Consider the following 16,133-nt stretch of genomic DNA (forward strand, 5'->3'; position numbering starts at 1 on the left):
ATATAGCTTAACAGTATTTTAATCTGTATAGTATCTTATTAAATATATGTTTGTTAATGCACAGATTCCAATCCATGAGATGTGCTATGTGCATAAATCATCTTTTTTTACGAAAAATACAAGTATTTTTCTTGCAGTTACACCAACAGATTTGGGAGTGTTATGAATTAAAACAGAGCCGAAGACTTACATCTAAACCGACCATGATAAAATAATAGCATTCTGTGAGGGCTTTATTAAAGATAACACAATAAGAGCAACTATATCATAACTTTCCACATTTCAATACAGATAACACAACAGAATAAAACGCCATAAAACGACACAACACAGCAGCCACAAGTAGTACACTAGTATATCTGAAAGGAAACAAAATTTTAAGTCATCAAGAAAGTTTTAAATCTAATTACTATGTGATGTTGGTGATGATGAGTCACACATTAAAGTAATGTAGATGCGAGAAATTACACCATGCAAATTTTCATCCCAACAGCTGTTTTAATTCTTTTAAAATGGCCATGCCTCGACGAGAACAAAGTCTGAGCATCAGAGCTTTACCACCCTTAATAATGTCCATATTTAGTCGCACCTATGGTCATTGTCGGTTTATTTGTTCATTCCTTAAACATTACAAAGCAGTCTCAACTACTTTTTGTACAAGCTGCACTATTCTCACTTGCGGTCCTCAAAATCCCAAATTTTTGTTTTGATAAATAAATAGTTTTCAGCTTTAAGAGAATCTTATAGAACTAGTCTTCAAACAGTCCACCAGGGCACGCTGCTGCAGCCTCCACTACTACTGTAACTTCACCATGTTCGTTTTCATGCAGCTCTAACCTGCCAGCCGGTTACGTAAAGTGTTTTCATATGAAACACATTTTGGTGAAGTCAGTGGAATGTCCAGTCAATGTTCCAAATTAAATCTTGTGTCATAAGGGAAGTCTACAAATCTGCAAAAACAGGCCATTTACTTCTGAAATTACGAATAGTCCAAACTGTGCCAGAGGCAACTGTCCAATGTCTCACCCAGCTACTCCTGAACGATGTGAAAACACTCGAAGGAAGAAAATGTGATTAATAAGTTAATGTTTTTATCCAGGGTGATTTTTTTTTTTTGGCTTACTGATAGTGCTATTACGTCAGTTTAAAAAAATTCAGTCTGGTCAATATCAGCCTTTTACTCACTAATAATTCGGAGCATTTGGAAGAAGAAAAATTATCCCCCTAAAACAGGGGGCCTCTTTGTGCCAGATCACATTTCTGAGTTCAACAGTCTGAGTCACAAAGGAGCAAGATTAGTGACTCAATGTTACTTCCTGTAATTTAAAACTGCCTGTAAGAACTCAGACCCCACAGCATGTCGATCTATCGAAACCCCCCACAGGTCTGCCGCACATGGTCCGCTGTTTTTATTTTGTTGTAATGGGTCAGGTCATCTGTGTACACTGTTGCCCACATGGACACCAGTCTATATCCACGACGTTCCACTTCCGGGATTACTCCGTTGCCGCAAAAATTCCGCCAGATTTCACTCATTTAGGCCAGATATCTGTTGCCGTGGGCTTCCTTTGTGTTGGCATTTTAAACTCCGGTGGATTTATGAGGACTATGGTTAACTGCTCCTCAGATGTCTGCAGGGTAAATCCAGACAGCTAGCTAGACTATCTGTCCAATCTGAGCTTTCTATCGCACAACTTAAACAACTTTTGAACGTACACACGTTATACCAAAACTAGTTCCTTCCCGAGGCTATTTCGCAGAGGCGCTGGTGTTCCGTACGGTGCGTAGCGCCGCCCAAGACGATTGTGATTGGTTTATAGAAATGCCAATGAACCAGAGCACATTTTTCTCCCATCCCGGAATGCTGTGCGGACCAGCCAGACCCTCCTCCGCAGCGCTGTGGAGGAAGGTCTGGCAATGCGAAGCTACATGGACACTAATTGGGTGGTATGGTGTTAACTGAGCAACTTGATGTTCGACAAGAATATTAGTGGTGGCTCTGCAGTTTGTTGTTCTATACGTTTCTGTCCTTTATCCCGTATTATCTCATTTAATCTCATCTCTAATCCAATGTAGTGGAATCTTCTAATCTCACCCCCATCTGACTTTCACACCTCTAATCTAATGTACTCCAATCTCATATCATTTATTCTCACCTCTATTGTATTCTAATGTAACTCAGTGGCATCTAATTTTTATACTATTATCTCTAATCTAATGTAATCTCATCCCATCTCGTTTTTTATCTAATGTAATCCAATGCTATTTATTCCCATCACATCCATAAAGTAATATAATCTATTATAATGTATTGTAATGTAATCTTATCTCATCCCATCTAATCTATAATTAAATATAATCTCATCTCACATATTCTTACGTGTATTCTTATCTAATGTAACCCAGTTTCATCTCATTTAACCTAATCTCATCTCTAATCTAGTGTAATATATTCCCATCTCATTTAATCTCATCCCATCTCATCTCTAATATAGTGTAATTTAATCTCATCTAATTTTATCCAATGCCATCTATAATGTAAAATAATGTAAACCACTCTCACCTCATCTGAAATCTATATACTAAATTAATAAATAAAAAAAATACTAAATAAAATAACTAAATAAAATAAAAATACTAAATTAATATAATTCAGTCTAATTATATCCCATCACATCTCATTTAAAATTGAATCTGATGAAATCCAATCCCATCTCATTTTACCTCATCTAAAAACTTCTGCCTTTGTACATTACAAAGCTGTTTCATTTCATCTAAAAAATACAGAAGCAGAAGAGAACTGTGTCTCCAAATGATGCTTGTGTTTAACTGGTTACAGGAAGGCAACATAAAGGAAATGGTGTGTTGTTTGTGGTCAACACGAAGGTGACACAAACTAACCAGAACACAAAGCCTGTTCCTCATCTGACAACGTTTATTTGCTTTTTACTTCAAACACGCTCCAGTGCAGCTGAAAGAATCAGGCCATGACCATCTCTAGTAAGTAATTGATTCCATATGGGATCGAGTGGAGGAGCTCGATCTGTTGAGTCACTAACCGTAAAATAGGACAGTAACATAACCATACACCAATCTTGATATCGGTCTTAACTTGACACAAAGTCAAGTTAACAGTGATTATTTGTCAGGAGTAAGTCCGTTTTGCTGAAAGTATGATTTGTATTGTGATTAACGTCAATATGCAATGTTTTTTGTCTGACGTCAATGCTTTGGAAAAACTGTAAAAGTTAAGAGAGACATCTGTACAGTATGTGTGCAGTGTTTATTCATTTCGGCACACTAGCCACATTGTAAAATTTCTCATTGGTTTATTTGTCATCTGCTAGTCACACTTTATCTAAAGATCAAAATTACATCATGCATCCGAAATGTGTGTGCTTTTAATTTGTAAGTGTCTCTGCTTCCTCTTTTGTCTCTCCAGTGGCTAAACAGCACCATTCAGACAGAAACCATCATAGAACAAAGCAGATTCAATAATGAAGCTAATTTTGGCCTGAAATGGGCAATTAGAAAAGCTCAAAGTCTTACACCATGAGCCAGACAATGACTGTCTACATGTGGCAAATGGAGCATTGCCGTTTATTATGATGGGGTTTTTCTGTCCATGTATACTTTCTAAAGATCTTATTTGACAGTATAGGCTCCAGTAATTTCTAAATTTTATAGTAGACAGGGCTCTTCATAAAACTAACCAGATTCCACATCTGCCCCATTGGCTCCACTTTTACCTTTACCATGCAGGTTCTGCAATCTAAGCTGTATTTCAAATGTGTTTTGTTACAGTATACCCTGCAAAAACCTGGGTATTTCACAATATACTTTTAGTTTTTTTAAATGTGCTCCTAGTCATGTTGGTCAAGTCAGCAGAAAAACATGTGAAAGTGCATTTTTCTCCTCCTCTTTATCCTTGTTTAAACTGTGTGGCCAACAGAGTTTATAGTGTAAACACACAGCATCTGTTTTTTCACAGACACTATAGTCTGAGCAACTTCAAAGCTGAGGTATTGTCATATTGGATAAATGAACAGGGAAACCCATAAGAGTGCAGCAGCCCTTAAAAGGCTACTGACGAACATATTTACATTCAGTACTTAATTACCCAGAATAACCTGTGACGTTACCGACAGCAGTGCAGTTAAAATAGAGAAATCCTGTGACTGCTGGGCTACTACGCCACATACTTTCCTCAGGAAAGGAATGCTGCTGCTGCTGCTGCTGCTCCCAAGTCAGACGGAGAAAGGAGGTCGCTGTTTTCTCTCAGTTAATGCACATTTTTGAATACCTTGTTGTTAAGATCTGACCATAAATGAGTCTATAGGAGGGGCAGTAGATGAGAGTGTATGACTTACTTTTGATGATACATAGTTTTCTGTGAGTATTCTTGGCTAATATCAGAGCTGACTTTGTACAGATTACTTTTGTAAAGTAAGCAAAAGCAGTCGCCAGCAGTATCTACCTTCTATTTATGGCCTCCCCCAGCACCCCCTTCCCAGACTGACGTCAGCAGAAAGTTATTTTCATGAATGGAGGGGGCGGTCACGAGGAATCGGTGACGTGAGTGCTTGCGGAAGCAGAGCGTGGAATGTTGGTACATTGTTGTTGTTTTGTAGTTGATTTAGTACGAGGATACACCGCTGCTGTCTGCTGGACGCTTTATACCAACTGTGTCAAGTTACTTCGCCGCCTGTAACGGAAACCTACTCCGACAGTTTTTTACGCATCACGGTCCACAGATATCTGCGTCCACAGAGGTGAGCTTGTGTACTTATTTTTTTTTTTTTTGGGGAAGATGTTTTGACATCCCTTTCTAAATTGCCGAAGTTGTCACTGTGATATATTGGCTCATGCAGACGGGATTATGTTGGCCACGCGCGCCCATCACGTAGGATAACTTTTTGATCCCACTTATGAAAGTTGATGTTGATTTAGTAGATTGTTTCGCGTCGCGTCGACACGTGTTGTGTTAAAGTAACAAAACACAATGCCCCAAAAGTGGCTCAGAGCTCGTCGCGTGAAATAAGTGGGGAAAAATAGGCAAAAACTTAAACAATAAAAACTTAAACAATTTCGAATAACTGCTTATCCTATTTTGTTTTTACTTTTCTTTATTTGAATTAGCCTGGTCATTTTTTTTATTAAGTTAATTGGATGCATTGTCTCAATGAGTGAAATCTGGCTACTTTACTTACTTTTATAAAAAAAAAAACAACACTATAACGAGCACAGAAAACGTCTATTCAACGCATTTAATTAAAAAGATTATAGAAATCACAATGTTTTGCCTAAGTACAGTCATGTTAATGTCACGGTTCAATGCTGTTAAAGTTATTGTTAAATCGCCCATATATGTGTATTACTGAGCGCAAAAGAACCATTATAATTAATTATTATAAGATAAAAAGACATTTTTGCTTGTTTATTTATAGCATACTTTCTGTCACTCGAATGATTTTTTTGGGGGGAAATGGAAGTTAGTAAACTCACTGACTGTCCCGTTTAAACGAATTCATATCCCCTTTAATTCTGGCACGGTTCATTTCAACGCGGGATTTAATTCGGCTTCTATAATGCAAAAATACCAGCCTACTTTTGACATTGGAAACAACACGTGGTCTGCATTTTAGCCATGTGGGACAAAGGGCACGATGTGAAGTTAGACCACCAGGGCTGACTGGCCTACACACAATAAATCACTCTGGAAGAAGAAAATACTTTATCCTTCTGTTGAGCTATCATTTCTGGTCTACATAAATCTTTATGACTTGGGTAAAGATAAGGAAACCGTGTCTTAAAGGTACATTTGATTTTTTTTGATAATTACCTAACAACACCATTTTACCTCAGAAATAATAATGCTTTATACAGTTTAGTGTGTGTTTGATTTATTGAATAACTAAGACTTGTGACATTTTAAGGCCATTGTGATAATGGAAAATATTTGTCTTTGAGTAACTTGTTTCACTTAGATGGTCACAAATGTGTATCTGAGAGGCGTTTGTGATTCACTGTTGTTTCTGGTGGGTGCACAGACAAACAGTGGGAGCGGTGCACTCCTCTGTCATGAGGTGAACATGTGGTTCAGTCACCAAAGTCATGATGTCTTCTTTGGATGGAGAAGTAACAGTGGCTGACTCATTTTACCACCCGAATAGTCCGTGATAGTGACAAGGCACAGCTGGTGAAATTCCCCTGAAAACACAGGATACAGTGTGATTGTCATCAGATATATAGGATTTCTCTTTTTGCCAGTCAGTAGTGATGGATGAAAGAGTAACAGAATTCAAAACGTTTTTGTGGTGTGGACTGTTGTGAAAGTGAAATAGCTGTGGTTTGTGATGCTGTGACTCACAGGGAACACGTTGGTCATGATGTGTTTTGCTCGTATTCCTGGGAGAAAAAAAAAAGATGTTGAGTTTTGATTATTGATGTTGGAAGCCAGTGGTTTTATTCACAGCTGAACATGCCAAACAGAGTGTAGGCAGGCAATAACAGGTGCATGTCTTTACAGGCCTGCGGTGTATCAGTCCGAATTGAGTCCCTGACAGTTGTATAGTGTCTCAAGCTGCTAACTCTGCCACCCACAGGGATTAGCATTCTGCCTTCTGCTGCTTTTCTGTCAGTGACCAAATCTCAACCGGCTGCTTTCACCTCATTATAGTGGGAGGTGTGGCAAGTGTCAAGATTACTCATTTATTTATTTATTTTGTTGGATTGTGGTGTTATTAGGGATTTCTTCTTGGTTCTTCTCCCTGGGACTGACATGCTGATTCAATTGTTGATCTTTTTCCTTGGCAACTTCCTGATCCCACCGTGACTCAAATTGCATGTTGGCAGATGCACAAACCAACGCTTTACAGTTCCACCGCATTCAGAATGTATGCTATGCTGTCACCTCTTCTCTGTCCTGGTGTCTCAGCTGACTGTTCTGAAGGAGAAGCACTGACATCTGGATAGTATTGGATTATTATTAATACTATTTTCAACTGAAGAACTTTGCTTTGGTATATCTTGTTGTGAGGGATGTGGTGTATGCTTTTTTTGGAAACATTATTATTATTATTATTATTATTATTATTATATTATTCACACATTGGTTTCAGGTAGTAAAAAGTGGGGGTATGTATTGTTTTTTTTTTTGCATTCTTGACATTTCTTTGAATCCCAGTGTCCCTGGTTGGGATAGTATCTTTGCTCAGCTATTCTGCGAGTTCTTCTCCCTTTCCGCACAAAAGTTGCCAGCCATTTCCAAGGTTCTCTGTACTGTTCCTTCCTCCCTGCGAAACAACGGGATTTTCCAGGAAACGTCAGATCGGGAGGGTGTGATTCCCTGCCGCTGGTCGAGGCTTTTACCAGTAAACAGCATGACTCACTGCTCAGCTATGCTCTTCATTTCCTTCACATATCCCACCAAATGTGCTGCGCTGGAGAAAGAGCAGAATTCCGCGTGCACTAGTCTGTAGGGAAACCTCTCCGCCTCCCTGAGAAAAATGCAAGAAAAGCAAGAGCTTTTTCAGAGGAGTGTATCAGGCTGTCAAGGGCAGCAACAAGTCTGCTTTGTGCTTAACCTACTCCCAAATTAAAACAAAAAGAGAAGATAAACAAACAAAGAGTCCAGACAAGCCGACTCTGCATTTATCACTGCAGTATGAGCGCATAAGCCTTTGATATGCTGTTTATTTTAGGAGAAGGCTGGGCCGCACAGTTACCTAAAGGCCTGAACTTGACCAGTTGCCTGACTTTGAAAATATAAACATTTGGCATCAGTGAACAAATGGTACATGTGTTTATTAAACTGGCCTAGTCTGAAAAAGTCTATATTTGACATGAATTTGCTCTTTAAAAGCTGTTTAACTCGGGCTGATTTGCGTGCATGTAAAAATGAGTCTTTGCCTAGTTTTTTAGGCATTCTAAAAAAAATTGTCTCGAAAGGGTCAGTTCATCTTCAAAGCAATGTGTACACCCAAAGAACAAAGTAGCAGGTTTACCAGCAAACATTCTGCTTTCCACATCAAATAAGTCACACAACCATAGCCATGAAATGTGTGTATAGTGTTTGTAACGAACAATTAGGTCAGGAGTTACTCTCACGTCATCCCTTGGCTCTAATCTGCATTTTTGTGCACTTCGTCATAATTTAGTGATAACATTATCGCTGAGTAAATAGTACATTTTTGGTTATTATTCATCAGACAATTATCTTGAGGAATGAAATATTTTTTGAATGAGAACATTAGGAAAGTAAAATGAAAGAATGTATAAAGGACTCCTGACTTCCACACGTGCACACAGGGTGCCTTTGATATGATTGGGCAAGTGAATGATGGGAGACGCTTCTGGATTCCAGACATTTTGAGAATTTTGCAGCCGTTGTTTTACAAGTAGGATTTGAACTCCACCCCATATCTGAGTGCATCATAAGACATATTCAGACTGAATGTTCTGCCTGTGTTGGGCATGTAAGGGTTTGCACATGTGTGTTGATTCCACAGGAATGTGGTTTTGTTCTTTACCCGCCATCTGTGGCTTTTCCTTGAGGTATTTTCCCAGACTCCTTTTCTTACTGTTATGAAAAAAAACTAACCAAAACGTGTTGTTTTGACTATAGCGAGAAGATTTGTTGTGAAATATGCCTGTCTCGTCTGAGTGGCAAAATCAGAAAGAGTGGATTTGGATGTGTAATGTAATTGCTGTTTTTCCTCTGAGGAAACTTTGGCATCTTGATCAGGAAAACATTGTCTCTCTGCGAGTTGCAAAAACATAAGCACATGCCTAAAGAATTTCAGGGAAACAACCTGGCCTCTTGGTTCAAGCTGGAAGCCTCTTGTATGAAGAGAGAGAGGCCCCACACCACTTTTTTCATGATCTTTGCAAGGAATATACCCAGGGACCCCCTCTGATGCAATACCACTTAAATTAGGCAGTTCAGGCCAACTTGCTGTCAAGGAACGTATTTTAGCTCTTCATCTCTATTTGATGCTTCTGAAATCTCAATTATGCAATGTTTTGCTAAATGAATAAAGGACACCAGAGAGCAGCAGATGTTCCCTAAATGTCTAAACATGAGTTTATGTGGCTCTGGGTTTAGCCGTTTGGTTGGTACATATTTGAGGTTCATCTGCTTGTGACAAAAACATGAAACATGTTCTGTTGAATTTAAGGGATTATAAGAACAATGACTAATGTTCAGGGTACGTCAAAGACAGAGTGACAAAGTTGTTTTTCATGCCCACTGCACTATTTCTTGCAATCAGCAACTGTTTCAAAGTCCTGTATTAGCAATATAGCCATATTATGTGAAAATGTGTAAACATCCCAAAAAGAGAAGCCACACCCAGAGTATTTTCTCCCACTGAAGCTGCAGGCTAACTGCAGACTGCAAGAGAATATTTGCCCTCTTGCTGAGGTATCACTTATCGCATGCAGACTTAAATTGTTTAGTTAGCAGAAATGTGTGCCAGCACTGTGGGCTAAATATATCCGCCAGAGTTAAATAAGGGCATAGAGCCGCTCAGGAAAGCCCAGTGTAAGAGGAACCAACCAACGAGACACAGGCCTAAACCGATCGACTACATTGTCTCACAGCAAAAATACATCAGTGACTATAAAGGAAAGTATTTCTCTGTGACACTCTATCTCCAGGAATTTTCCACATGCGTATCTACTGCCCTGTAAAGTTCAGCATAACTGTTAATGTCATGCTGATGTGATGGTCTGTTTTAATGTGCAATGAGGAGGCAGAGTGGTGGCCGTGCCCCTGTAGACACCAAAACATCAGATTAGGGGAATAAAATGGATTTAAGGGATGTAAGACAAATTGAGGATGTTTGTACACAGGACGCCTTTTGAGTTATCAGCACTTCTAATGTACTATCAATAGGCTGTGGTGCGGTTATGAATGAGAGTTGTTTACCCTTTTGGTGACCATGTGACTCACACTCCCACGCCCATTTGCAGGGCGTTTCCATGGCAGCAGTCGAGCATGGAACAGTGCACTCGTAGTCAGGCTGGTCTGCAGGTCCTGAAATGGAGCCTTGGGGTATGTGTGCCTCTCACAGGATTACAGCTCAGCGCTCTCGCTTTTTTTTGGCCATGGAAGCAGTCTGGAGACGATGTGCCTCACTGTAATGAGTACAGAGAGGCTTTTTAAAAAACTGTCCCAGCCTAGATCCAGAGCTTCAATTCAAAGTTGTATGGAGAGAGGGAGAGAGGTTGCCTGTTTCTAATCTTGCTTAGTCTAGTGAACTACATTGTTAGTGCCCTCCTCCTCTAACAAGTAAATATAGGCACTTTCCAGGGTTTGTATTTAATGATGTCATGCTGCCCTCTGCTGGCATCTGTGGCGCTAACATTAATATTGACACATGACGCAATCCTGGAATGTTGTTGTGTCTTTAAAGTGAATTTTTGGGGTGAGGAGTGCCAATATTATGTTGTACTCCGTATCTGCAATGTATACAAATATGCGTTAGTAGCTAAAGTATTCAGATATTCCAAATCCAATTAAGAGTAGGCCTACATAGGTATTGTCAGCAAAAATGTTGTTCAATACAATTACTCATGCAGAAAAATAACCCATCAGTGCTATATTACATATATTACCTAATAATTACTGATGCATCATTTTAATGTAATTGGACAAAATGGAGATCCTATAAACTACATTATTAACTTTTGGCAGGTTCATCTTTAACAATGCATCATAGTTTAACACTAATCATGTTGTCTGTAAAATGTTCATCTGTGAAGTCCAAAAAATTTAGAAGATTGAATAGTGCAATCATTCCCTCTTAAATGTCCTGAAGAGGTATGCAGTAATATAAAATGGAAATAGCCTACTTAACATGCCAGTATTTCTAAATTGTTAATAAAGTAGTCCTTGAATAATACTTTGTTACTTTCTACCACTGATAATGTTGTGTTTCATTTAAGTTACGCTATTTTTTTTCTTTTCACTCCTCAGTGGGTCTTCTGTGAGATTCTGGCCAGTTGTCTGCATGCAGGGAATGACGACTCATTTTAAGACGAGCAAAGCTTTAAAGGTAAGTGTGAGAAGTTGAAAAACAGCACCATGTCTTAATATTAAAAAGATCCACATTTCTCAATCCACTGCTTATGTCCTGAAGGTCAAGAAGGAGGTGGGTGAGAATGCCCCGGCGGTCAGCGATGATGAGTTGGTGGCCATGTCCGTGCGGGAGCTCAACCAGCACCTGCGTGGGCTGACCAAGGATGATGTTGCGAAGTTGAAGCAGCGGCGACGGACCCTGAAAAACCGGGGCTACGCTGCCAGCTGCCGCATCAAACGTGTCACCCAGAAGGAGGAGCTGGAGAGACAAAAGACAGAGCTGCAGCATGAGGTAGACAAGCTAGCCCGCGAGAATGCTAGCATGAGGTTGGAGCTGGATGCCCTGCGAGCCAAGTATGAGGCCTTGCAATGTTTTGCCCGGTCTGTGACCCGCGGGCCCCTCTCTCCAGGCAAGGTGGCCACCACCAGCGTCATCACCATCGTCAAGTCCACCAACCGCAACAACTCCAGCCCGTCCCCGTTCTCAACTCTCTCCTAGTGTTGACAGGACTGGGCTCTCCTTCTGCCTGGTCCTTCCCGGTTCCAACCCAGCCTGAACCCACTAATCCTGTTCTGAAAGGACCCTCAGTAGAAAGACTGAGGGATGGAATACGATGGCAAGCTCTATGTGATGTTATGCTGCATTCACAACTCTGTCTCCCTATTTCTGTCTCTCTTACACAATCTAAATTGTCTGTGCACTGTGCAACCCCCCCATCCTCCCAACCCCCCAGCACTGGCAGGGTACTGGGCCTCGGTGACCCTTCTTCCATGACTGTTAGCAGAGATTTGCTTTTTACTCCAGTGTAAAAAAGTATTTGACATGCCTTAACATGGCAGCATTGGCCTGGGACTGCTCTGATGCTATTGAGCATAAAACTTGAGATTTAAGTAGTACATATGTGACAGTAAAGCTATTTGCAAAGCCTATGCCAAATCCCACTTTCTGTACGTAGAAGTGTCTCAATGTAAATTGAGCCTTTGAAGCTTTTCCCTTCAAATGATCAATACAAGTTCTTATAGAATACTAACATGTAGTTTGACACAAAGACGAGGATGTGTTGTTCCAGCCTTGAGGTTAGGTGGACGCCCCATTAAAGCCAATTACCAGAGGTCTCCAACCAGTTGCCTTTAGGAGCAGCCAAACATATGTTTTCACTGATTAGTTAGTCTTCTCTTTTGGAAGGTTCTAAGCCTTGAAATCACCTGTTGTAGTGTTTGTTTGGAGTTTAAACTTGGCTACACATGGCTCTCTATGGCCCATTTGGAGAGCACTGCATTATATAGTTTGATAACTGACCAGTGTTCAGCTAAAGGCCTCTACTCGTGATGCGCTATTGTTCATATTTCTGTCTTGGTTATGCAGTTTTACTCGGTGGTCATACCAAATAGCTGTTTTAGTATGTAGGGAAAGTAATGCCAGAGAATAGCAGTCAGTACACTCCAGTAAAGGCTTCCATACTCCTGATGGTCTAATTTAAGAGTTTTGAAGGTTTAAAAGTTTAAAACTCAATCATTAGGCCAGATTTTGTTTGCAAGTCTTTGCTAGACTATATCGACTCCACTTTTAAAATATTATTACAATATGGCTATTTGTGCCGTTTTTCGCCTACTGGCAACCACACAAAGATTAAAAATAAAAAAAACATTTCTTACATATACGTCAGGTAAATCAGCTTTTAAAGAATTTAATTTGCTGTAATTAGGGCTCATCCATGGAACGCTTGAAATGTGCTAGTAGTTTGAAGAGAAATTGTTGGTTTTGTCAGTGAGGCTGAAAAGTGTATAGTTAGCTCTGTTGTTTAAGGTGTTCGACAGGTGCTGCAATGTGACTGTTGGTATCTTAATGGCCCTTTGACTAGAAAAAGTATTCATCTAATATTTTAAAATGCAAAGGAGGTGAATACTTGTTTTCCACAGATTGAAAATTATAATTTGGTTGAACAGGTAGATTTGGGAAGAGTAAAATGTAGAGTTGGAAAGTGATCTTTGGGCCAGATTTGTTTGGATTCAAAAGATCGGATATTGTCCAGAGTCTATCATTATATAGCACTTAAATACAACTTTTAAGATGCAGTATAAAAGAAAACTTACATGGGCAACTGATTCAAGAATTGGAGAAGATTACAGAGGGTATTCTTGCATTACTGATGTTATTTGGGCTTAATTACATGATGATTAAATGTGGTGTGACCACATACTGTAAGGTAAAGCCTAATGCAACTAAGGATGGTATGCTCTCTGATATGTATGCCACAGCACTTACTGGGTGATGTTTTGCCTCTTTACTTTAAACGGCACTCTTTCGTAAGTAATCCATATTGGATATAGTGATAATGAGAGTGGTCCTTACAAGTGAAATGCAATTCAACTTACTTCCTGTATATTACAGACTACCGAAATGATAAAGCTCCCACTGCCTCAGTTGTCACTTTACATTCAGAACTCCGTCCAAATATAAATCATTCCTACTGCTGGGTCATGAGAAGTGCTGCTGCTGGTGTTGGTAACTCTAAAACAGTAGCTATTAACTTTGCTTTTGACACACTCTTTTACAAGAGAACTCCTGACGCCCATCTCTAAAAACAGTGGTGTCATGACAACTAAATGCATTAAACACCTTGCACCTATTGTACTTTTTCAGATATTTAAATATGAAATTCACTTGAAATCAAGTTGCTCTTACCGAGGATCCATTCCTAATTTGGAGTGAAGTCAATAGAGATTGTTCATGTCAGGATTTTCTCTTGGCTAAGAGGACATGACCGTTTTCCCCCTGTTCCATAGCTGCAAAGAACAGTATGGGGAACTTTGCTGCTGTACAACCTGCTGTGATTTTTAAGCAGGGGCAATGCTGTGTTCTTATGTATTTTCACTTTGTTTCTATGTTGATACATCATATGTTCTCTTTCTGATACTTAGTTTTATATATACACCGTATATAAATATATATTACCTATTTTTCTATATTTATGTCTTACTATCCTGGAAGTGGTGTGATTATGTAATCATTCTTAATCAGTCAAATTATGTTAATGCCGACCTTTTTCTGATAGATGTATTCACATTTACAATGAGAAAACTATTCATTCATAACTTAAGTCTTCTTTGTTAGTATTTATACCCAATGAATAACTATTCTCAGCACATTTACTATTATTGGACCGACCATGACTAGGGTTACATACAGGCTGCAGCTAATTATCTGTAAGAGTCAAGAGTTAACAGTTTAATACAATAAATGACATTTTAACTGCAGGTTCTCACTGTTAGTAAAGAGCACATGCATCTTTCATTTTACTTGATTGACTTCAGAACTTGTAAATCTGTTATATTTTTAAACAACACCAATTTAAATGTAATTAAGTGAGAGGTTCGGAATCAAACTATGAAAAATAAATTCAAAGGCAACAAATTCTACATAATTTCTGGATCATTTCGCTGGAAATGTATGCCAAATATTTACGTTAGCAAACTGATGCTCTCAAATATTTAAAACGTGTACATAATTCAACACAAGAGCACAGTGGTCTGATGTGATTAGTTAAAAAATAAAAATAAAAGCCTAACACTGACCAAATGTTAAATACTCGGTTGGGCCTTTCGGGCTCCATTAGTTTAAGAAGAAATGAGAATATTTTATTCAAAAAAAAAAAAAGAAAACATGCTCTTATTTTAAAGTATTTGCCAGAAAATAATTTCAAAGCTGCTAAAGACTGTCCACCCAGACCTCTTTATGTTTAAGGTCTGTTTTAAGCCTGAGTCAAGATTGAGTCAGAGGAATAATGATATATATGTTTACATAAGTCATTTTTCAGCAAGTTATTTTACAAGACAATACAGCTTGAGGAATTTTCTGACTAACATTACAGTGACCTCTTGTGGTAAAGTTTCAAAACGAAATGCTGTAAAATGAGGTATTGTTAAATTTGAGCACATTATTGTAATTGGTTTGGAGGTTCATGCTTCAAGGCAGCACACCTTTAAAATACTCTGAAAATGTTCAGATAATGTAAAAAGTATACACTTCCGTACCGGGCCATAATAAAAGACAAACCTCTCTCCAGGTGAATCAAATACTTTTGTTAAATCCAGTGACATGTTGCTCTTAGGCTAACGACAAGCAAATCTTTTCCAGACATAATCATTTACATTTTCTACAAGCCACTTTTTTTGCTAAAATAAAAGCAGACCTGCAAATAATTTTAGGGAGTTTTATACAGAAAAGTTGACAAGTTGAAGGCTGAAAAAAGGTATAAACATTACCTACCATGTTTCTTTCTTCCTACAGTTGAAGCGACTGCAGCTTGTTACAGTACCAAGGAGCTGTAATGGAACAGTTTAAGATATTAGTGGTTATTTTACATTTTTATATGAACCATAACAATGCAAATGTATGTATGGAAATGAGGTTTCTTGTATATCTTGACTAGCTATTCAAGGTTTTAATTTAAAAAAAACATGGATTTGATTAAATAAGCTGCCACACACAAGCTTTGCCAGTCCTACAAGCTACAGTATTTAACTTTAGACATGTAGAAAGTCAAGTTTTAGTATTGTTTGTAGATTGAAGAGGTTTTGACTAATAAATTAAAAAAAAAAAAAAGCTCCATGATAGAAGGAATGGAGCATGTATACAGTATGGATGATAGGGTTGTGGGTGAAATACATTAAGTTTGTTCAACAGCAGCTGTTTCTATGTTAAGTTTGTAGAGATTAAAAGGAGTTCCTTGTTCTGGTCTCGTAACAAAATGTTGAGGCTAAACGAGCACAGTAATAAGGCAGCATAAACTGAGTATGTACCCATCACGACTTGTCATAAGTCCGCGCATATATATTTTATATTTATTTCATTAAATGGTTTAATTTTATTAAAAAGCATCTAAATTATTTTTTTTATTTTACATTCATTTATGTACATGTTTTCTCAATGAACTACCCTCATGTACAAATAAAGTATATTTGTTTCTGCTCTCTTTTAAAGTATGGTAAATTATTCCTATAAATACGTCTGCTGTGTTTGTTTTTGTACCTTCAAATAAAGCTTTTT

The 16,133-nt window shown here is 38.5% G+C and overlaps 1 protein-coding gene and 1 long non-coding RNA gene across 5 annotated transcripts; one reads left to right on the plus strand and one right to left on the minus strand.

The window, feature by feature from the left end:
- Positions 1-4,585: 4,585 nt before the first annotated feature.
- On the plus strand, positions 4,586-16,066 carry mafk (v-maf avian musculoaponeurotic fibrosarcoma oncogene homolog K). Of its 3 annotated transcripts, none has more exons than XM_039824201.1 (3): positions 4,586-4,772; positions 10,982-11,060; positions 11,145-16,066. In XM_039824201.1, the coding sequence occupies exons 2-3, from the start codon at positions 11,016-11,018 to the stop codon at positions 11,580-11,582; spliced, it is 483 nt and encodes a 160-aa protein (XP_039680135.1). In that variant the 5' UTR covers positions 4,586-4,772; positions 10,982-11,015; the 3' UTR covers positions 11,583-16,066. The 3 variants fall into 3 exon arrangements, with proteins under 3 accessions (XP_039680135.1, XP_039680137.1, XP_039680136.1); XM_039824203.1 differs by lacking the exon at positions 4,586-4,772 and adding an exon at positions 5,444-5,815; XM_039824202.1 differs by lacking the exon at positions 4,586-4,772 and adding an exon at positions 9,981-10,057.
- On the minus strand, positions 5,799-10,046 carry LOC120574111. 2 transcript variants are annotated; one of them, XR_005641821.1, is made up of 3 exons: positions 9,932-10,046; positions 6,371-7,499; positions 5,799-6,210 (listed from the first exon to the last, which is right to left on the minus strand). It is a non-coding gene; the product is annotated as an uncharacterized LOC120574111 (long non-coding RNA). The 2 variants fall into 2 exon arrangements; XR_005641822.1 differs by having other exon boundaries at positions 6,371-6,408; positions 9,932-10,041.
- Positions 16,067-16,133: the final 67 nt, after the last annotated feature.

Source organism: Perca fluviatilis, chromosome 15 (assembly GCF_010015445.1).
Source record: "Perca fluviatilis chromosome 15, GENO_Pfluv_1.0, whole genome shotgun sequence".
In the NCBI taxonomy this organism is placed as follows: domain Eukaryota; kingdom Metazoa; phylum Chordata; class Actinopteri; order Perciformes; family Percidae; genus Perca; species Perca fluviatilis.

Bases quoted from the DNA above. Each gene is read 5' to 3' on its own strand.
- mafk (XM_039824201.1), top strand. From the start codon at position 11,016: ATGCAGGGAATGACGACTCATTTTAAGACGAGCAAAGCTTTAAAG. The intron at 11,061-11,144 runs GTAAGTGTGAGA...TATGTCCTGAAG, and splicing joins AGACGAGCAAAGCTTTAAAG to GTCAAGAAGGAGGTGGGTGA.